Source organism: Drosophila obscura, unplaced genomic scaffold (genome assembly GCF_018151105.1).
Source record: "Drosophila obscura isolate BZ-5 IFL unplaced genomic scaffold, ASM1815110v1 contig_25, whole genome shotgun sequence".
NCBI lineage: Eukaryota > Metazoa > Arthropoda > Insecta > Diptera > Drosophilidae > Drosophila > Drosophila obscura.
The window spans coordinates 1,062,942-1,082,049 of NW_024542812.1; the positions used below are offsets into that span (position 1 = coordinate 1,062,942).

At 45.9% G+C, this 19,108-nt stretch overlaps 2 protein-coding genes across 3 annotated transcripts in view; one reads left to right on the forward strand and one right to left on the reverse strand.

The window, feature by feature from the left end:
- The window catches only part of LOC111080958 (exostosin-1), a 68,287-nt gene that overhangs the window by 7,935 nt on the left and 41,244 nt on the right, over positions 1-19,108 (reverse strand). Inside the window, exons 3-5 of the mRNA XM_041594241.1 lie at positions 16,068-16,142; positions 15,820-15,946; positions 13,911-14,030 (exon numbers count right to left, since the gene is read on the reverse strand). Of these exons, the coding sequence (XP_041450175.1) occupies positions 13,911-14,030; positions 15,820-15,946; positions 16,068-16,142 (322 nt within the window). The remainder of the gene's footprint in view (positions 1-13,910; positions 14,031-15,819; positions 15,947-16,067; positions 16,143-19,108) is intronic.
- Positions 1,382-6,128, forward strand: LOC111080957 (lamin-C). 2 transcript variants are annotated; one of them, XM_022376842.2, is made up of 4 exons: positions 1,382-1,965; positions 4,119-4,713; positions 4,789-5,597; positions 5,665-5,785. In XM_022376842.2, the coding sequence occupies exons 1-4, from the start codon at positions 1,565-1,567 to the stop codon at positions 5,783-5,785; spliced, it is 1,926 nt and encodes a 641-aa protein (XP_022232534.1). In that variant the 5' UTR covers positions 1,382-1,564. The 2 variants fall into 2 exon arrangements, with proteins under 2 accessions (XP_022232534.1, XP_022232533.1); XM_022376841.2 differs by having other exon boundaries at positions 1,383-1,965; positions 4,789-5,514; positions 5,665-6,128.

A 19,108-nucleotide genomic window follows, 5' to 3' on the forward strand; every position in this document is an offset into this window, starting at 1 on the left:
GTCACAGGCGTGCACATTGCATGACAAGTTCACATATTTTCTGCACTCTTCATTGTGTTGTGGGAGCGGGAGAAGCGTGAGAGAATCCCAAAAGCTCCCATGGCATGTCTCTCTCTCGCTCTCTCTCTCACTCTCTCTCTCTCCGCTCCGTATCGTTTAATCTCGTGGGTAAAATAAAATGTTGTTTTGCCGGCTATTTACTTTTGCAAATAAAAGCTAGAAATTGCCACAGAAAAAGAGAGCGAGCAAAAAGTAAAAAGCCAAAAGCTAACTAACTCTATCCATCCCGCTCTATCTCTGGTTATTTATTATTATGACTGTTGGCATTCCTAGTGCCTCCCACCCCCCTCACCACCCACAGAAGCAGTTGGCGTCAATATATATTTGAGCTATGACAAGTTGACATTACACTGAGGTAGCCCCCCCCCCCCATTCTGTATGTGAACTGAACTATGGGTGGGCGCCTGCCACACCAGTCCCTTGGTATTCCGAAATTTGGGACACGCTGGGACTCTATTTGGGCCATAATTGCGGCTGATCAATATAATGGACATGTGCATATGGAGCCAAATGAAGTGGAATTGATGATGTGGGAGTGCACTGTGGTCAATTTCCCAGCGCTCCTATCGCGCATAAGGGCCATTAACTAGTGTGGGCGGGCATTAAACATTTCATAATTTAATGGAAATGTATGGGAAACATATGTATGTATCATACCATACCTAAAACCATTCGACCAGTGATAAACCATTTGTACTTATTTTTAAAGTATATTTTGTATATAAAATATAACAAATAATCACACAGAAAGGCACTGGCAGTGTCTCCTTGGAGAGTGTCTTTCCCATTGCCATCTCTATTGATTTAATGCCACGCAACAAAATTGCGTCGTTCATTAACCTTGAAATCGAACTGTCATTGAAGTGGAGTGGAGTGAATGGACTGAATGGAGTGCATTAAAAGAATTAAAAGAATGCTCCCCATTCTCTGCTTCCCCTTCAACCGAAAGGGCTAGGAAGAGGGTTTGGTTTTCTGGTGCCGGCAATAATTGTGTTTGGTCTTGCTGAGTTACATACTCGTATGCACATACATATGTATGTGGTTGCTCTCTGCCTTTGGTTTCTATTTGCGGCTCCAGCAAACACAAACAGCTGTACATCAAAGACAGAAATGCGAATGGAAAGGCGAAGCAGAGGAGGCGAAGAAAGCGACACAATAATAACAATAAAGCCAAAAGGTGAGAGCAATCGACTGGCAGACAGAGAGAGAGCGAGCACACACATTCGTGTTTTTATTTTTTATGCGGTCGACTACGACGACTAATTCCGTCGATGATGGCCGAGAGACGTCGCATCGACATCGGGCCTCGTTCGGCGTCGCTCGGGGCCCAGTCGTCACAGTCAATATTCAGCAGTCCAAGCAAACGGACGTACAATCCAAGAGAAAGAACTCAGAGAACTCTAAGCAGAAAGTGGAATAATATTAGAGGCGATAGCAGAAGATTAGCGCTAACTTCCGTACTTAAATAACGTTCCTCGCCCCAAAAGCCCAAAAAACCCTAAAGATGTCCGCTCGCCGCGTCACCCTCAACACACGCGTCTCGCGCGCCTCCACCTCCACGCCGGTGGGTGGAGCATCCACCTCCTCGCGCTTGGGGGCCACAAGCCCCACTTCGCCCACGCGCACCACTCGCATCCAGGAGAAGGAGGAGCTGCAGCACCTGAACGATCGCCTGGCCTGCTACATCGATCGCATGCGCAACCTGGAGAATGAGAACAGTCGCCTCACACAGGAGCTGCATCTCTCGCAGGACACCGTCAACAGGGAGACCTCCAATCTGAAGGCCGTCTACGAGAAGGAGCTGGCCGCCGCCCGCAAGCTGCTCGATGAAACGGCCAAGGAGAAGGCCAAACTGGAGATCGATATCAAGCGCTTGTGGGAGGAGAACGACGACTTGAAGCCCAGGTAATAACCGATGAGGTAGGGGTGGTATGTCTTGAGTGGGTAGGGGGGGAGGAGGGCCCACTGCGTATTATCAGCCAGTGATGTCATGGCTTCTACTGTGTACTGTGCCACAGAGCGAGAGAGAGAGGGCTAGAGACAGAGCGAGGCCGATGATGTCATGCCAAAAGCACATTTCATTTCGAAAGCGCCGCACCGCACATGGCAGCGCAACGAACGTCTCACTCTGGTCTGGTCTGGTCTCTCTCACGCGCGCTCTCTCTGTCTCTATCTCTCTCTCAAGTTCTTTATCGCTGGCTGGACTGCCTACCTGCTCTTTGTTTATTTTGTGCTCTAGAACTCTCTACGCATTTTATGCAAATCAAATAAGTCGATGAATTCGACTAAGGGATACCTGTTGGTCTTATCCCCCCTACAGCCTGTAATAGTTAGCAGATTGCGGGGGTGGCTTAGCTATGCTATTGCTATTTGCACAGATCATAGCTGTATGTATGTATAGTTTCAATTAATATCTAATCAACAGAAGCAGTACATAAGCATACGCTTGGTGGATATACCCCTTTACGCCTGGATTACAAGGTATTCGGCACAGCGTCGTAAAGCTGAATGGAAGGTTACAAGACCTAATGTCTTTCGATTATGATGTCATAGCATCGCACGCAGTTTCCCAAAATATCCATGTAATACCGGTTCGGGCACTCTGATGTCAACAAATGTAGATATTTTCCATTTTCGAGGTTTCCGTTTCGCGTCGTTTGCGTTTTGCGTTATCAGGCAATATTTATTTTTGGTATTTAGTGGCCGTGCAATGTGTGTGTTGGGTCCAAAGCTTTTTTAATTCCTATTAGCCACCAGATTGCTGTTTGTGTTTGCCAACAGCTGATAATGTAGTTCGGTGCCATGCCAGAGGGTAGGGAAAATACTCATAAGTAGTGATAAATATTGGTCAAAACTGGAATCTGTAAGCTTTTGGGTTTTGAGGTGTGCCACAAAAATGTTTTGTTCGATATTGCACACAGAATCTGATTAGATATGACCAGGTGTTTCCAAAGATATCAGATCTATAGTATTTAAAAAATGATTTGTTTTTTTTTGCTTAGAGTAAAACATTTTCCCGAAAATTCCAACAAAAATATATATTGTTCGTTTAAATTTGTTTTTAATAAATTCCTCTAGCCAGCGGTAGGAATGGAATGAAAGAGTGGAAAGGAAATGAAACTTCAACACGCACAGAAAAGCTGCCAGAACGAAAAAACCAATGGAACAGGGAAAAAGTAGAGCACAAACCAAAGAACCTTGAATCTATTTTGTTTTCATGTTTACGAGCAGTATTCCCTCCCCGTTTTTACAACATTATTTTGCCTTGATTAGCTGAGGAAATTGTTTATGTAGATATATCTACCCGGAGGGGGATCTGTACATGGGATGTACGTACATTCGTAGAACCAAAACGGAACAGAAACCGTGTAAAATGAAATGTGAGACTAGAGGCTGATGGTGTTTGCCTTACAAGGTATTGCATTTATTTGTAAAGTATTTTTTTAATGATTAATGGAAATTCAAATTGCTGTGGCAATGACAATTATTCCTATATTAAGTCATACAAAACGTGCCGACCACGTTTTCGGAGCAAACGTTGCGGATTATGTGTGGAATTTTTCTATGATATTTTCGTGGGGCAATAAATAAGTTTTGTTTTTTAGCTAAATATTCTTGCAAATAAAAGAACATACCATAAATCAACAGGAGAGTGGTATGGGGGGGCTAGGGGCCCAAAAGAGGTGGTCAGAAATAGCCAAGGGGGGGGGAGGGGTTGATGGGCTACTTTATGCTAATGGCATGTGACGCTCTCAAGGCAAGCAAATAGCGACGAAATATCTGTGATGTTCGATATAAAAAATGGAAGATGGAGATCGTTGAACGGGTTTCCAAGCAAATTTCGAATTTGGATACGTCTAATGAATAATGCATATATAAAGAGGGAGGGAGAGGGAGAGAGAGAGCCAGAGCATAGAGTGAGCTTTTTGTTAAGGGGAATGGGAATGTGAGTCAATTAAGTGACGTCATCCAGCGAGCACATGTAGATAGATAAATGAGAAAGAGAGCCCATGAATAATTGTTCCCCCTTTTTGTTTTGCCGCCCACCCCCCACACAGACTCGAGAAGAAGACGAAGGAGGCCAATGTGGCGGAGAACAATGCCCGCCTGTACGAATCTCGCTACAACGAAGTGAACGGCAAATACAACCAGGCCCTGGCCGATCGCAAGAAGTTCGAGGATCAGGCGAAGGAGCTTGCTCTCGAGAATGAACGCCTGCGTCGCCAGTTGGACGATCTGCGCAAGCAGCTGGAGGCCGAGACGCTCGCCAGGGTCGACCTGGAGAACCAGAACCAGAGCCTGCGCGAGGAGCTGGCCTTCAAGGATCAGGTGCACTCGCAGGAGCTGACCGAGACGCGGTCACGTCGCCAGATCGAGATCAGCGAGATCGACGGCCGTCTGTCGCGCCAGTACGAGGCTAAGCTGCAGCAATCCCTCCAGGAGCTGCGCGACCAGTACGAGGGCCAGATGCGCGTCAATCGCGAGGAGATCGAACAGCTGTACGACAACGAGATCCAGAACCTGAAGGCCGCCGTCTCCAGGGCTGCCCAGGGATCGGCCCATGCCACCGAGGAGGTTCGTCTGATGCGCACCAAGATCGACGGCCTCAATGGCAAGCTGCAGGACCTGGAGACCACCAATGCTGGTCTCAATGTGAGTGCTGCCGAAAGTTTAGTCAATTTTTTCGATTACTAATTGGCATATCTCTCTCTGTCTCTTTTTCTGTAGGCTCGCATCAGGGAGCTGGAGAACCTCCTGGACACGGAGAGGCAGCGCCACAACCAGTACATCGCCTCGCTGGAGGCCGAGCTGCAGCGCATGCGCGACGAGATGGCCCACCAGCTGCAGGAGTACCAGGATCTGATGGACATCAAGGTGTCCCTGGACCTGGAGATCGCCGCCTACGACAAGTTGCTGTGCGGCGAGGAGCGTCGCCTGAACATCGAGTCCCCCGGCCGCACCGGCACCGACTCGGGCATCTCCAGCAGCAATGGCACCCATCTGAGTGCCAGCGGTGGCTCGCGATCGGGACGCGTCACACCCAGCGGCCGTCGCTCGGCCACGCCTGGCATCTCCGGCTCGAGTGCCGTCAAGCGGCGCCGCACGGTGATCGACGAGAGCGAGGACCGGACACTGTCCGAGTACTCGGTCAATGCCGCCGCCAAGGGTGACCTGGAGATCATCGAGGCCGATGTCGAGGGACGGTTCATCAAGCTGCACAACAAGGGCACCGAGGAGATCAATCTCACCGGCTGGCAGCTGACCCGCATCGCCGGGGACGAGGAGCTGGCCTTCAAGTTCTCGCGCGGCTCGAAGGTGCTGGGTGGGGCCAGTGTCACCATTTGGTCGGTGGATGCCGGCACCGCCCACGATCCCCCCAACAATCTGGTGATGAAGAAGAAGTGGCCGGTGGCCACCTCGATGCGCTCCGTCCTGGCCAACGCCGACAAAGAGGTGAGAGTCTTGTCGATATACAACACGTGCGCCACTTGCGACATCTGCCGCCCCTGCAGACATCTCGAGTTTGTGCTCGACCAGTACGCAATACCTCCCACCCTCTCCCCTGCAGAATCCGTTGGCTAATTTCGTTTCCTTTGCTTGCAGGATGTTGCCAGCTACGACCGTGTCCGTGCTAACGTTTCCAGCCACGTCTCGCGGCACCGCAGCAGTGGGACGCCGAGCACAGGGTTTACCCTCGGTTCCGGAGCTGGCTCCACTGGCGTAAGAAGTCTCTTCTCCCTGCTCTTCTAAAAAGAAAACAAAAATGGAACTCGAATCGGATTGGATCTGTCCACAGCTGCAGCTCCAACTCAAACCCCACACTCACCGCAGAGACTCACAGACTTCGGAGACCACCCCAAACAACAACAACAAAAACAACAGAAGCAGAAGCAGAAGCAGAGACGGAGAAGAGAAGCATCCCCCACCACATTGCCACCACCACATTCATCCACACACACAGATCTAAAAGAGAGATCTGACAATGGAATAGAAAGAAAACTGCTTGACATGCATATCAGAAATGTACAACAACAAAAATTAAACTTGGCCTGGCCTGGCCCCCACTGCGTGCCTTTTTGACGGGAGATTTCCATCCCACATTTGTCGTCCACTGGCGTCCACTCTATATGTTTCCTACGCTTAAGTAACGAACGTAATCCCCGACTCTTTATGTTATGTTTACGCTTAGGTAATGAATTTGCATTTCGGTAAAAATTAAAACACACACAAATACAAAATAAATGTTGATAAAGAAAACAAAAAAAAAAAAAACAAAACCACCAAAAAAAACTGCGAGAAAATCAATGAACGCGCAGCGGCCAACAAAACTATCTGCAAGTTGGCCAGACCAGGAGGCTGGCAGCAGCAGCAGTAGCAGCCTAATCGGCTTAGACCAAAAAGGGATTTGCGAGTCCAGCAAACTTCTTGAGCTGCTGTCGCGGCATTTTCAGCTATCTCACCAAGGCGCAGGCACCAGCTAAAGCCAGCGCCACTGCCACTGGACGACCCGTCCTGGCCATAATGGACAGGTAAGTGGAGGAAATTAACTACATCAAGGCCGTACGAGAAGCCAGCCACCTGGCCACCTGGCTGACGAGCTGCTGGGCTAGTGGAAAGTGGCCCAAACAGAATGTTAGCTCAAAAAGTTTAGCAACTTCACAGCTCGAACGTAAATTGGGTCGGATCCCTGGACAGAGTCCAACAAAATGCAGCTGCAGCTGCAATTGCAGGCAGCGGTAAAAAGCGGAAAAAGTTGCCAACAATTTTAAGCTTCCTCCATAGAAACAGCAGAAAATAATGATAATTCTATAAGCTGAATATGAAGTTTAGATCCTCAATGTGTCCCTTCTCGGTTTCTCTGTTATTTCGATCATGGAAATTCAGAGTAATATTGGCTGTGAATGGAGCACTTTCTTAGCCACATTTCATATCGCAGTGTGCTGTTAGCTTAAGAAGCGACTGCAGCAAGAACAAGTTTAAATTGGTTTCTCTATTTCCCCGATATTTCTTGCAGTGCATAAGCAGCGCACCACTGAGACAACTTAGCGGCGCTTGAGTGAGTGCACGATTGAATGCGATGAATAGGAACAGCCCAAAGAGCAACAGAGAAGGTGAGTGGGTAGTAGTGGGTGGAAGTGGATGGAAGTGGCTGGGAGGTGAGAGACAGTTCCGACTTCAAAGTAGTTTCACCGAGGAGAAAGTTTTTTGTTCCCTTCTTCTTGGCGCACGTTTGCATGCGCATAATAGGATTAGGCAAAGTAATAAGTTGTTTTTGCTCCCATTCCTGCATTCCCATTGTAGCTCCTTCTCCGCCTCGGCTCGTTGCTCGCTGCTCCTGCGTGGTCGTGGTGCGAGTGGGTGTGTCTGTGTCCAGGATCTGTGTGCGTCCTGCAATGCAAATCTCGGCAAGACATAATAGAGGGAAATAGAGCCAGCCAGCCCCCACACACAAGTAACAAACAGAAGAGTGCAGTGGAAATGGGTTTTTTTCCGACAGCTGCCTGAAAGTATGCCACATATTTTGTTGCAAGCAGAAAGCCACAAGCCCACGGTACGCACTGCCATAAACAAAGTGTCCCAAACACACACACAGAAACATACAGACTCGCAGCCCATGTACAACTGCGTTCAAAATGATGGCATGTTTAATCACAGATTAAATCATTTTCTGATGACTTAAGATAAATAAATAAAAAAAAATAATAGTATATTGAACAAATGTTCCTATCTTTAATTTAATATTTTGAAGGTAAGGTCTAAAACCTAAATTATTTTTCTATAACTAAAATTTGTTCCTAAGGCGTTCAGCTTCTCCGAGAAGACCGAGATCTGAGCACTTTACCATAAATGTAAAAATACTAGCTAGGAACTACTGAAATTTCAGCATCTTTGTGAGTTCGAAAAGCCCCGGGAGATGTAAAAATACCCGTAATATGTCTAACAATTTTCTACAGCTAACAACTAACAGCTAAGAGCCAGGAGATCTTTTAAATGTGCTAATAAAAGATGCCCTTCAAGTGGCAGTCACTATTATTGTGACCGCCAATGTACTTTTGCGAATGCAGAGCCATGCGTGTGTATGTGCATATGTATGTAAGCAGACTATTCCAGAGCAGGGTGTCCTGAGCTTTTGGCTTATTGTGGTTTATTCTGTTTTGCTGAGAATGTTTGTGGCCATTTGCGAACTTTCTCTGCGGCTCCCCTGTGCAACTTAAGTGCATGCCACACGCTTATCGGTCACATCCACACATCCAGCGTACCCCTTAAACCCCACACACACACACACACACACTATCAAACATTCATACATATGTATGTATGTATTTGTGGACTTTTGGGCTCGGGCCAAGATTTTAGGCCCGATGTAAATTCGGTAAGTGGACTTTGAGTGACCTTTTTGTGGCAGGGATTTTGTGTGTCCGGAAGGGGCCCGGGACTACGGCACAAGCCGGTAGGTCTCCCACCTCGATTGAGTATTGCAGATGGGCTTTCGGTCGAAAGTTCAACACACAATAAAATTATGCAAATCCTGGGGATCAGCCGCATAAAATTTCCATTTATCCATACACACACACACACACACACACACACACGACTGGTTGCTAGGTCCTTCGTTTTTGATGAAGGGCCAGCAAAAAGTTGTGCTGCGGTTTTACTTCAGATTCAACTCTTGATTTATTAATTAAAATAATTGAAGGAGCTGCCAAATGCTGAAAATGAGTGGGGAAAACTATTCAAAACTTTGCTCTGGGGAATTTCAATGGAATATTAAATGTTCTCAGGTAAAAGGTTATCAATTAAAGGCAAATATAGAGAAATATTTACTCGTATATTCCCATGAAATAAGCAGCAACATATACAGCCTGGAAAGAAAGGACATAGCCCACATGACCATATCGTGTCGTAGTTGAAATGATATGCATGGGTACATTTGCTTTAATCACCATACATCCCTCCCACGAATTTCTCTGGGTGGGTCATATAGAAGACTGGGGCTGCCTGGGGCAGAAAGTCTGCGGATGAGATCTCTTAGCTGGGAGAGGAGAGAGTATCTTTCGGTAGATGAAGCGACATACCAAAGAGTCCGTCTCCCTGCCGGAAAATATTGGAAAGCTTTTTCAATGCCCATTCTCAAGCTAAGAATTCTCTTTCTGGATGGCCACGAGTTTGGTAGAGTTGGGGAGGCCACAGCCTCACAATGCGTAACCATCCAGCGGATGGGTATCCAGAAGCCCATGTCCGCTCGCCTCCAATTGAACAAAAGCCCCTCAAACAAACTAAAGCAGAACTCTCGGACTACAATAAGAGGAGTGCCACTGGACATTTATGGGCCGGATCATTGGGCATTGCGCTGCTGCGTATTCTCTCGACGCTCGCAGACTATTTCCAAAGGATACGCATACCGAAACACAAATTAGCAAACAGCCAAGCAACATAATTAGCCAGAAGTTGATGACTTATTTAGAGCCAGACAATTCGAAATTATGCTTCCCATTCTGCAGTTTCAAAAGTGTGTAATCCTCTAGGACACAACCCACAACAGAACACAGTCCACCCCAGCCCCGAGGGACAACGACAAGATGTGGAAGAGCGAACGAGGGAGAGGAAGAGAGCTAGCTAGCCTGCTTCTTTTGAGCGCGTCTAACAAACCAAATAACCGCTTAATTTGTTTTTCCGTCTAACCCGCTAGCCTTCTAATAACCTCTCTCTCTCACTCGGTCGTTCGCTCTGTCGCTCTCTTTGTCCCTCGTTTACGCCTCCCTCATGCTTTGATACTCTCCTCACCTTTGCTGTTTGCTCGCTCAGGAGTCGCACCGAAGAGAGAGCAAACAAAAGAAAAAGCAAAATGCTTTGCTGCTGCTTTTGTTGTATGTTTTCTCAGTTTGTTGACTTTAATAGACCGTCTGGGCGTCCTTTAGCCCCTTAAAAGAGAACCCAAAAAAACTGACACCGGCTGGTCGGGTGGGTCACATGCGGTTGAACGCCCAGGAAGGAAGGGGAGGCACAGAAGAGGAGACGTCGGGAAATTATTTGCGTACTCGTCATACTCTTCCAGAGGGTATGAAGAGCTTTTGTTACCCGAAACCCATTGGGAGTGCCACCATTAAATTCTAGAATAAAATACCCCAAAAGGCCGCCATCGAATATGCTCCAACCAAATGATAAACATTTCACTTCTGGTTTTCCAGAAAATCTAATCATAATCGTATCACATAATATTTCATCCAAGAGCCAGAGAAACGATGAATCTGCTAGGGTATCAACGGCTTCGACCCTCGACACTGACAATTCCTTTCTTATTTTTGTTAATGTGTTGTAGTTGTGTGTGTGTGTGTGTGGCAAGAGGGTTAAAAGTGTTCTGGGCTTGTTTATGCCTAAATCAATTTGCCGCATGAACGGGTCTTAAGTGTAGGCCAAAATGGAAAAGGATTCCACACAGTCCCTTCTCCTTCTCCTATTCATATTCATACGTGTCCCAGAAGAAAAGATTATTAGCAACATCCCCCCCCCCATCCCGTCTCCCACGTCCACACAGTACCCTTGAGTGGCGTAAACAAGAAAAGAGAGAGGGGGTGGGGGGTAAAGAGGAAGCCTCCTGCTTTTGGGAAAATTTCAAAATTAATAAAAACAAATTATAAAGGAATTTCCTTTCTTGCATTGCCATGCCGAAGCCTGGAATTTATGTTCCCTAGAAATATGTATGTGGCATCCACAAGTATTTCAAAGAGAGATGAACACACACACACACACACAGCACATTAGAGGATGGGGCAGTAGCCGGAGCTTGGCTGCGTTCTTGGCCATCTGCATATGCGGAATGTGGGTCAAAGGAGCCCTGAAGCAAAGCTATTTGCGGGCGAGCGGTCTGGCTGCCATTACGTGATGCACTTGCCACACCTCAGCAGGTGGCCCTGCCTCTGCCACTGCCTTTGCCTCTGCCTGTCTCTGTCCCTCTCTTTCTAGATCTGTCTGTCTGTCTGTCTGTCTGCGTGTCGATGCCCACAAATCATTACTTTAATCGCGAATCATAAATCAAATGCAAGCCAAAGGGTAAATTGTAGAAAAAAAATACTGTTGCATACAGAGCGGGGCACGTGTGGCATGAGTTTTGGTCGAGCATGTGTAGGTGGTTGTGGCAGGAGGAGAAGAAAGGCAAACGGGACACTGATTTGAAATCTATTCATAAAGAATTACCCCCAATGGAGCGGAATAATGCGAATCAAATGTTTGTTTGAACAAATCTTTTGTTGGGAAATAAATACACAAGAAATAGAATGAAAGGCAGCAGTCTGTCGATTCCTGCTTACTTATACTTTTCCAATGGTACTTTAGTGGAGCTGAAACATTTAAAAACCTTTTTCAAAAGATATTATCCTTTGGCCTAACAATAAAGAGTACTGTTGGTTCTTTTTCTCAGTCTAATAAAAAAATAAGAAACAGTCTGGCAGAACATGACCTTTGCCCAACTCAGACACAAAGTAACGGTAACTTAAGGGCGCAGGGAAGCACGAGTATTTGGGTAGTACCTTCCCCTGCGTAATCCCTTCGATAATAACAACCCTGTAGTAGAACGAATAGTAAACTCATAAGGAATGATGGCTTCATAGTGTTAGTTCCTGTGGAAGGTTCGTTGCACGAGAGAAAACAAATAAAACAACGGAGGATAAAATCTAGCTCCGGCCATCCATTTCAACTGGTTGGTTTCACTTCATTTCAGTGGGCTAAATATCATAAATCTTGGCCTGGCAGCTCCCTCCATTTGCCTACTCCCCGGTGCTGTGTGTTCCCTTTCTTGGTTCTTGGTTCATTTTGAGCTTCAACTCGATCGAAAATCAATTAAGAAATGCCATCCAGCTGCTGTTCCAGCAATACTTGGCCCAATAATAATAAATTGAGAGCTGGCCATGAAAGGGGTGTGGCCAGAAGGGCGTGTAGCAGTGAGTGCGTGCGACGTGCGGCGTGCATGTCCTTTGTTGGCCATGTCTTGGTTTCTTGGTTAATTGCCTCATGACCAGGGAAAATATTTGTGTTTAATCTGGTAACATGCACACACTGCTTGCCTTTGCCCCTCCCCCTCTCCCTCTCCCTCTTTAATGTAACTGTGAATTGATTATAGCCCAAAAGAGGGAGGGATAGGCGATGCAGGGGGCGGATGCCTGGCATGGATTTCAGGCTGCACTCTATTCCCGCTGTCTCCTCGCGCCTGCCACCGTCGGCATTCGGGCTGCGGTTTTTGTCATGACGCGGAATGACAGGCATGAGGACATTTTCGTGTTGTCGCTCGTCAAGGGTTAACATGCAGCTCCATCTCCCTCTTGCTCTACAGGCGCTCTCTCTCTCTCTCTCTCTCATGATGTATGTGTGTGTGTGTATGCGTGTTTCAGCGCCGAAAAGATTTGCCACAAACGCGAAAAACGAGATACGTCCTGGGACTCATAGCTCCAGTTTCCGTTGGACTTTCTCTGCTTCCCTTTGCATTCTCCCTGCCATTTTCTCTCCCTCTACCACTCCCGCACGTGCATGCTTATGTCTATCTCTGTCTGTGTGTCAATTTGAGTGTTGAAAAGTGGTCTCCAGTGATGGCGGTTTAGTTTGCTTTTCGCGTGTGTTTCGTCCCAATCTCCTTCAACTTTGGTCTTTAACCCACTCACATTATCCACCCCCCCCTACCCCACACACCGCACACCACACACCACACCCTTTTACTCTCCTCAACTATATCTTCTTCCCAACTTCTCTTCTTGCTGCTGCTGCTGTTGCTGCTCCTCTGCTACTGTAGCTCGTTTTCCTCGTTTTCCTCTATTGAGAAACACGAGAATTTCTGCTGGCATTTGTGGGCAGATAAACTTTGCTGCCTCCCCGCTAGTTGTTGTTTGTCGCTAGTTTGTCGCAAACAGTGGGTACACATCAGGAGTTCGATTTTTTATGTTGCTATAAAACGCATCAATTAAATTGGATAATTATGATTTAAAATTCGGCAATTTCTTGAACCATTTATAAAATATTTCTCACATTTAATTCTCTTGAATATTAAAATACAGGGTATCAGCTAGTCGAATGGATTTTATCTACTTGTTTATTGATATGAGATCACACAACTTAAGCCACCCTACCCTACCATCGATATGTACATATGTATTTCGTATCTTATAGATACATTTTCAGTTGTTGATAGGCGGCTGTCGCCTAAACAAATCACAGACAGTCTGTGCGGAGAGTATGCCACCCAGCCAACAACAAAACTAAGTTCGATTTCAGTGGAAAATGAAAAGATACTTTCAGATTTCATCTTTCAGGGCAAACAATTAGAAATCAGTCAGTGAAAATCATTGGAGCCAGCGACATGTAGCATAAATTCTACTATTCACTTGCTGATTCCCCCACGACATCATTTCTGTAAGAGTATTCGTATTCAATGCCATGGAAAAGTATGCTCCGACATCACAACTATGAGAACTGCTCGTCGTCGAACAAGTAAGCGCAAAGTTCGGTTCGCTTAATTACAGCACGCACTGTGTTCAAAGTTGTTGCATACTTCGGCCCTTAGCAGGCAGCCAGGCAGGCAGGCATTAGTTTTCCCAACAGCAGGAGTTTTCCAAGAAGAGCACACACACACACACACACATGCACCCATAAGTGGAGCCAAGAACATTCTCGTTACTTGTTTCTTGTCGATTGAGACCCTGAAACCCCAAAGAAGCCGCAACAACTTGCGAAGTACCACAGACCCGCAGACAGCGACCGTGCCACAGCAGCCCCAACAACCACATACGATTATAGGAGCATGGCAGTGTGTGGCACTGTAGATACCCACACATGTATGCTTACGGAGGGGGGGAGAGACTCACCTCGAAGGTTGTGAAGACGATTTTCTCGATGGAACCAAAGTAGCGTTCCCACAGGACTTGGGTTTGCTGTCGCAGGGCAAAGATCCTTTCCGCTGAGATGGAGCGCACGATATCGGGCACCTGTAATATAGAGATAAAGAGAGAGAGAGAGAGAGAGAGTGTGAGTGTGAGTACATGGTGCGTATGCATAATGTCAGCTTAATTGATGCATTCATTTGCAATGCACAGGCCTTAATTGGCCCAAGGACATAACCAAAGACCAAGCAGGGCATCTCCACCTGCCATTGCATCGCCCAGGGGTGCCCATCCATCATAATTATGGCCAAGGCAAATGCTTTGGACCAGCCCCCGCAGCCCATACACCTGCAAGCAAAGTTAAAACGTTTAAAGCGTCGGAGTAGAGTCGGGCTGGTTGGGCTTCCTGCTCAAGTTAACTTAATTAATTGCATTTCCTGCCAATAAACTATAAAGGCAAACATGCCAATGCATGGGGACGTGACCGGCAACGGAGACGCAGACAGGAAGTTGGACTGCAAAAAAGGATGAGAGGCAAAAGAATGAGGGAAAGAGAGAGAATGAAGAGTAAGAGGGCAATTGGCAAACAATGTGCCAAGTCTTTGTCGCGAATAAAGTGCGACGGGAGCAGACTGAGACGCAGACGCAGACACAGTCGAGCACTTCCAGGCGGAGAAGGCTTAAAGAAAAAGGACACTGGCAGGCAAACAAATGGAGCAGCAGCAGTGCAAACAGACTGATAGGCAGCCGGGGTGGGTGGATCAGGGTAAACGAGTCCTTTGAGGAAGATGAACGGACAGGTGTGCGAAGGACACTCGGACAAGCAGTTGTCGGCCACTCAACGGCTCTGATTGCAAAATCTTTCGTCTTCGGATTGCACAAAACTGTCCACAATGTCCATGCGGCTGCTTCACGCGCTGAGTGGGCCTCAAATGGCTCTCTGGCGGACAGGACAAGCGTCTTACGACACTTGCAAAGTGTCACATAAAGTAACATATCGGCATCATTGAAAGAAAAAGCATTTAAAGATCTTAATTGGGTGAAATTGGAGGGGTTTCAAAGGTTGCTTAAAGTGATTTCAGGTTCAAATGAATGCAAATTTTGCAAGTACTTTTGCTGTGTTTTTTTCCTGCAAGTGATTTGCATCGATTGGCTGCTCCTTTCGGTGGCCCTGGACATGGTAACAGGTGCACACTTCGTAACAAATCCTTGGTGCAGAATATTCATCAATGCCAAAATGGCTGGACATTTCCAAGTGCCCTCCGCCCGCATGGCACCGCCCCGCACCGCCATAAAAGATACGACTTTGTACGAGTATATGGGGGTGATGCAACACCCTTGTCCACCCTTGTCCACCCTTGTCCCCCTCTTCACACCCACAACACAAATAAACAATGAAAACTTTTTTTTAGACAGAGCCACCAAATGAAATCGCTTTGGCCAAATGACTCCAAAAACTGGCACAACGGCAGCCACACACACACACACACAGCGGGGAAGGGTGGTGTGAGGAGAGGTAAAGATGTACTTTCAATATTTTATATACGATATAGAGGCCCATAACTGAAGTTTATATTGTATGGGATATGGATGGGAATTTTGTGCACTGAGCGAAACGCCTCAGAGCCTCCTCGGGGGCTTTTTTTTTCAACTTTAAGCGAATCAAACATCGATTTTTCCTTCTGAAGATTATTCCTTAGTGCCACTAGCTACTATATAATATAGTAATTCAGGCAATCGGAAATGTTTACTTCTCTGCATTGTAATCCTTGATAGAGGAAAAGAAATTTAAAAAATTGCACTCCCTAATCGAAATACTGAAACTTTATTCTACATGTTCCAATTTTCCCTCAGTGTATTTCGGATTTGCATTCCCTTCAACGTTTTCGCTCACCTGCAGCAGGAGCCGCTCATCGGCCCAAATGGCGGCCTGTTTCCAATCGATTTTCGATTCAAAAGGCAACACCCAGGCATTGGACAATAGCACGGGGATGCAGCCCGCCTGCAGGGCTTCGAGAAATCTGCAAAAAAAACAAAAGTAACAACAACAATAAAAATATAGTACACGAAAAATGCAATTGTGAAAAATGTAAAATGAAAATTGTTTTTTTTTTTTAGTATTTTTCTGTTTTTTTGGCTTACCGAAACGAACCCAAGCGACGGCCGCGTGGCACCAGGCAGAACGTGGAATTTTGCAGTAGAGTCTCGTAGTCGTATCTGCAACAGTAGAGGGCAAGAGAGAGAGAAAGAACAAGTGAGTGAGTGAGTGAGAGGCAGGACAATGTAAATTAGTTGGAGCCATGGCCCTGCATAATGGTCCTTTCCCTCAGAAGCAATTAATCGAGGAATGGCATCCCGCGCCCCCCACCGGAGGGAAAGCAAGGGAGCGAAGGTTCTACGTTGTTCCTGCAGAGAGAGAACTTATCGGAATAACAATATGTTAATGGCAGCAAAGCCGATGAAAGGATGTAAAACTTTCCTAAGGCTACCCCAAGGCTCTGCGATTTACTAGAACAATAGGAAGGAGAGCGTGGGCTGCTAAGGCTACCACAAGTAAGTAGCTCTAAAGTTTATTCTCATCTAATTTATGCCTAATGTAAATATAAATATTTAAAGCGATATCTGTGCGTCTCTTACCACAGATATACCCATTAAAATTTTTAATTTTTTGACACCCACATAATCTGATTATATTTATAAACTTCTGTTGAGAATTTGCATGCATTATGTGAAATGCATTCAAGCAATGGATTTTAAATTATATATGCATAGATGTGTTGCAATATTTCAATTAAATTCCTTCAACGAATAACCAAATTAAAAGCCATTCTCGGATTTTAGTAATTGAATCCCATTCATTTGTTCAACTCGTTCGCTTCGCTCTGCTCTGCGTTGCTTTGCTGTTTGCTATTTTGACGAAATTCCAGTACATAATTCCATCTTAATGCGCAACGGGGCGTATGCTTAACAAGTGATCATAATACCCATACGTCATTTTGGGAGGGGACTTAACTGGGCTTGGGCATTGTTTTTGATGTTGCGGCAATCCACAGGAGGCGCTTTTGTGTGTGGAGATTTTAATCTTTAATTCCAGAAATCAAAGCTACCCCTAATGCATCACAAGCAGCCATATTACACATCCGCCATGTACGCCAAACATTTATACAGGCTTATACAGGTGAGTGTGTGTGTGGGTGTGTGAGCTTTGTTCTCTGTTAATGGGGGAGTGAGTGAAGGTTAGGGTGGGGAAGGGACTATTGTTTGGAGTTGCTGGCCAGCGGCATTGGTTTGCTGCCAGTTTACAAGTTAAGTTGCGCGTAAAATTACATGTAGTTAGGCATGTTCTGCCCCAAACCACCCCCAACCAGCTCCCCTTCAAGCATTCAACATCCTTCCCTGGCTGGCCACCCTACCAAAATGGTCTGCAATTTGAACTCTGGACATTCGCGTTTTAAAAGCAAAATCAGCACAAAAATTTATTAGAAAACTGCAGGCGCAGCTCTTTCTGCATTGACAACGCACAGGGAGAGAGAGGGCGCACGAAAGGGAGACAGAGAACAAAAGAGAGAGAGAGAGAGAGAGAGGGAGAGAGTGCAATACTGTACTTTTTGTATGAATAATCTTGAGAAAACAACATAAATTGCATGTTGGCTGCTTTCTGACATTTTCTGGCAAAAAGTTGAAAAATTACACTGCCAAATGCATAGGCAGGCCAAAAAGCCAGAAGATGTGGAGCAAGTGGAGTAGAAAATTCGCTTAGGAAAAGCTGAGATACCCTACATAGAAAATAGCCAAGGAAATGAAATTTAAAGGCTAATAAATGGCACTACGTTTGAGTAATTGTTTGATAAGTTATAATACATGTACATACATATTTTTATTTTTGTATAGGTATTGCATATATTTAGTTATCAATATAAAACAAGAGTGTCTACAAAATTCACATACTTTTTTGTCACATTTGAAGGAGTGTACACTGCTTTCGTACAATCAAATATTACCCCATTAAAACTTTTGATTTTCCCTGTATATTCTACTTAAATGTTGCCCTGCATTCTGGGAAAAATATTCTTCATATAAAAAAGGAGTTCAAAAGAGAATTTGCTTTAGGAGCCGGACCCTGTTTTTCTTAGGCCTTGGGGCTATTTTTTGGGTAGGTTTGCTTGCTCCGCTTCCAAATAGAAAGATGGAATAAATTGCTTTGCATTGAATACAGCGAAAGTCGGTCGGTGAATGGCAACGCCCCGTTTCCACTGAAGTGGGCATGGTTCTGACCTCATTAATTAGGGATCAAAGTAGTAGCAGTGGCATACATATGTACATATCCTTTCCGCAGGTCACTGCTCTCTTCTGGGGGAGCTCCCCCTTGCTCGCTTAGTTAGCTACTTGTTTAAGCAATTAAGAGCCACCAACATGCAATGCTGTTGTTGTCTTTGTTTTGTCAGCAGCATAACCATTTATCCGCCCACCCCCCACCCCCTTTGCTGCTTATCCCTTATCCCCGCTGAACTGCAATTAAATGATTTTAGCTTCCAGCCCCCAAGTTAAGCGAACAGTTGTGTTCTGTTTTGGGTTGGCCAACATCATGCGAGCAAAACTTTTGCTATTTACACGCGTTTGTCTGACAAAAGTTCTTGCCTCCTCCGCGGGACGCACCCTCCATCTGCGTCTGCGTCCGCTCCTGGCTCTGCCACAGGCGAGCTGGCATGTGGGACGGGGAAAGCTTGTGGCACTGCTTCCAGTGCTGCCTCAAACACAGTAAGTGACTGTTTAGCGTCCAAACACTTCATTAGGCATTGCAGCGAGTATGATGGAGGAGATGTGACGCTTGATCTCTTAATTAGGCTGCGCTGCCATTACTCTTTTCCACTGCTTATTCTCTTCTTATGTGCTGGGGGCTCTCTCTTGAGCGACTTTAAAAGCAGTGCGCCTGCAGTTGCTCGTAAAAGTAAACAATTGTTAGGCATTATTTCATTTGTCCACTTGATACAGATACATAGCAACAAGTTACAAGATACCGTCATTGATGAATACGGAAACACATCCCGGGCAAAGTTGCCCTGGCCACCTGGTTCCACTTTGATCCAGCAATTACTGAGCAAGTCCTTAAATGATGGCAGATTTCGCCTGTTTAAAAAGTGACTTCAGTTTCTGTCAATTGCTTAAGGCTGGGCCTAGGTACC

What these genes read in the sequence shown, in the direction of transcription:
- LOC111080957 (XM_022376842.2), top strand. Translation starts at nt 1,565, where the DNA reads ATGTCCGCTCGCCGCGTCACCCTCAACACACGCGTCTCGCGCGCCTCC. An exon ending in AACGACGACTTGAAGCCCAG is followed by an intron (nt 1,966 to 4,118) that starts GTAATAACCGAT and finishes CCCCCCACACAG; the next exon opens with ACTCGAGAAGAAGACGAAGG. An exon ending in CCACCAATGCTGGTCTCAAT is followed by an intron (nt 4,714 to 4,788) that starts GTGAGTGCTGCC and finishes CTTTTTCTGTAG; the next exon opens with GCTCGCATCAGGGAGCTGGA.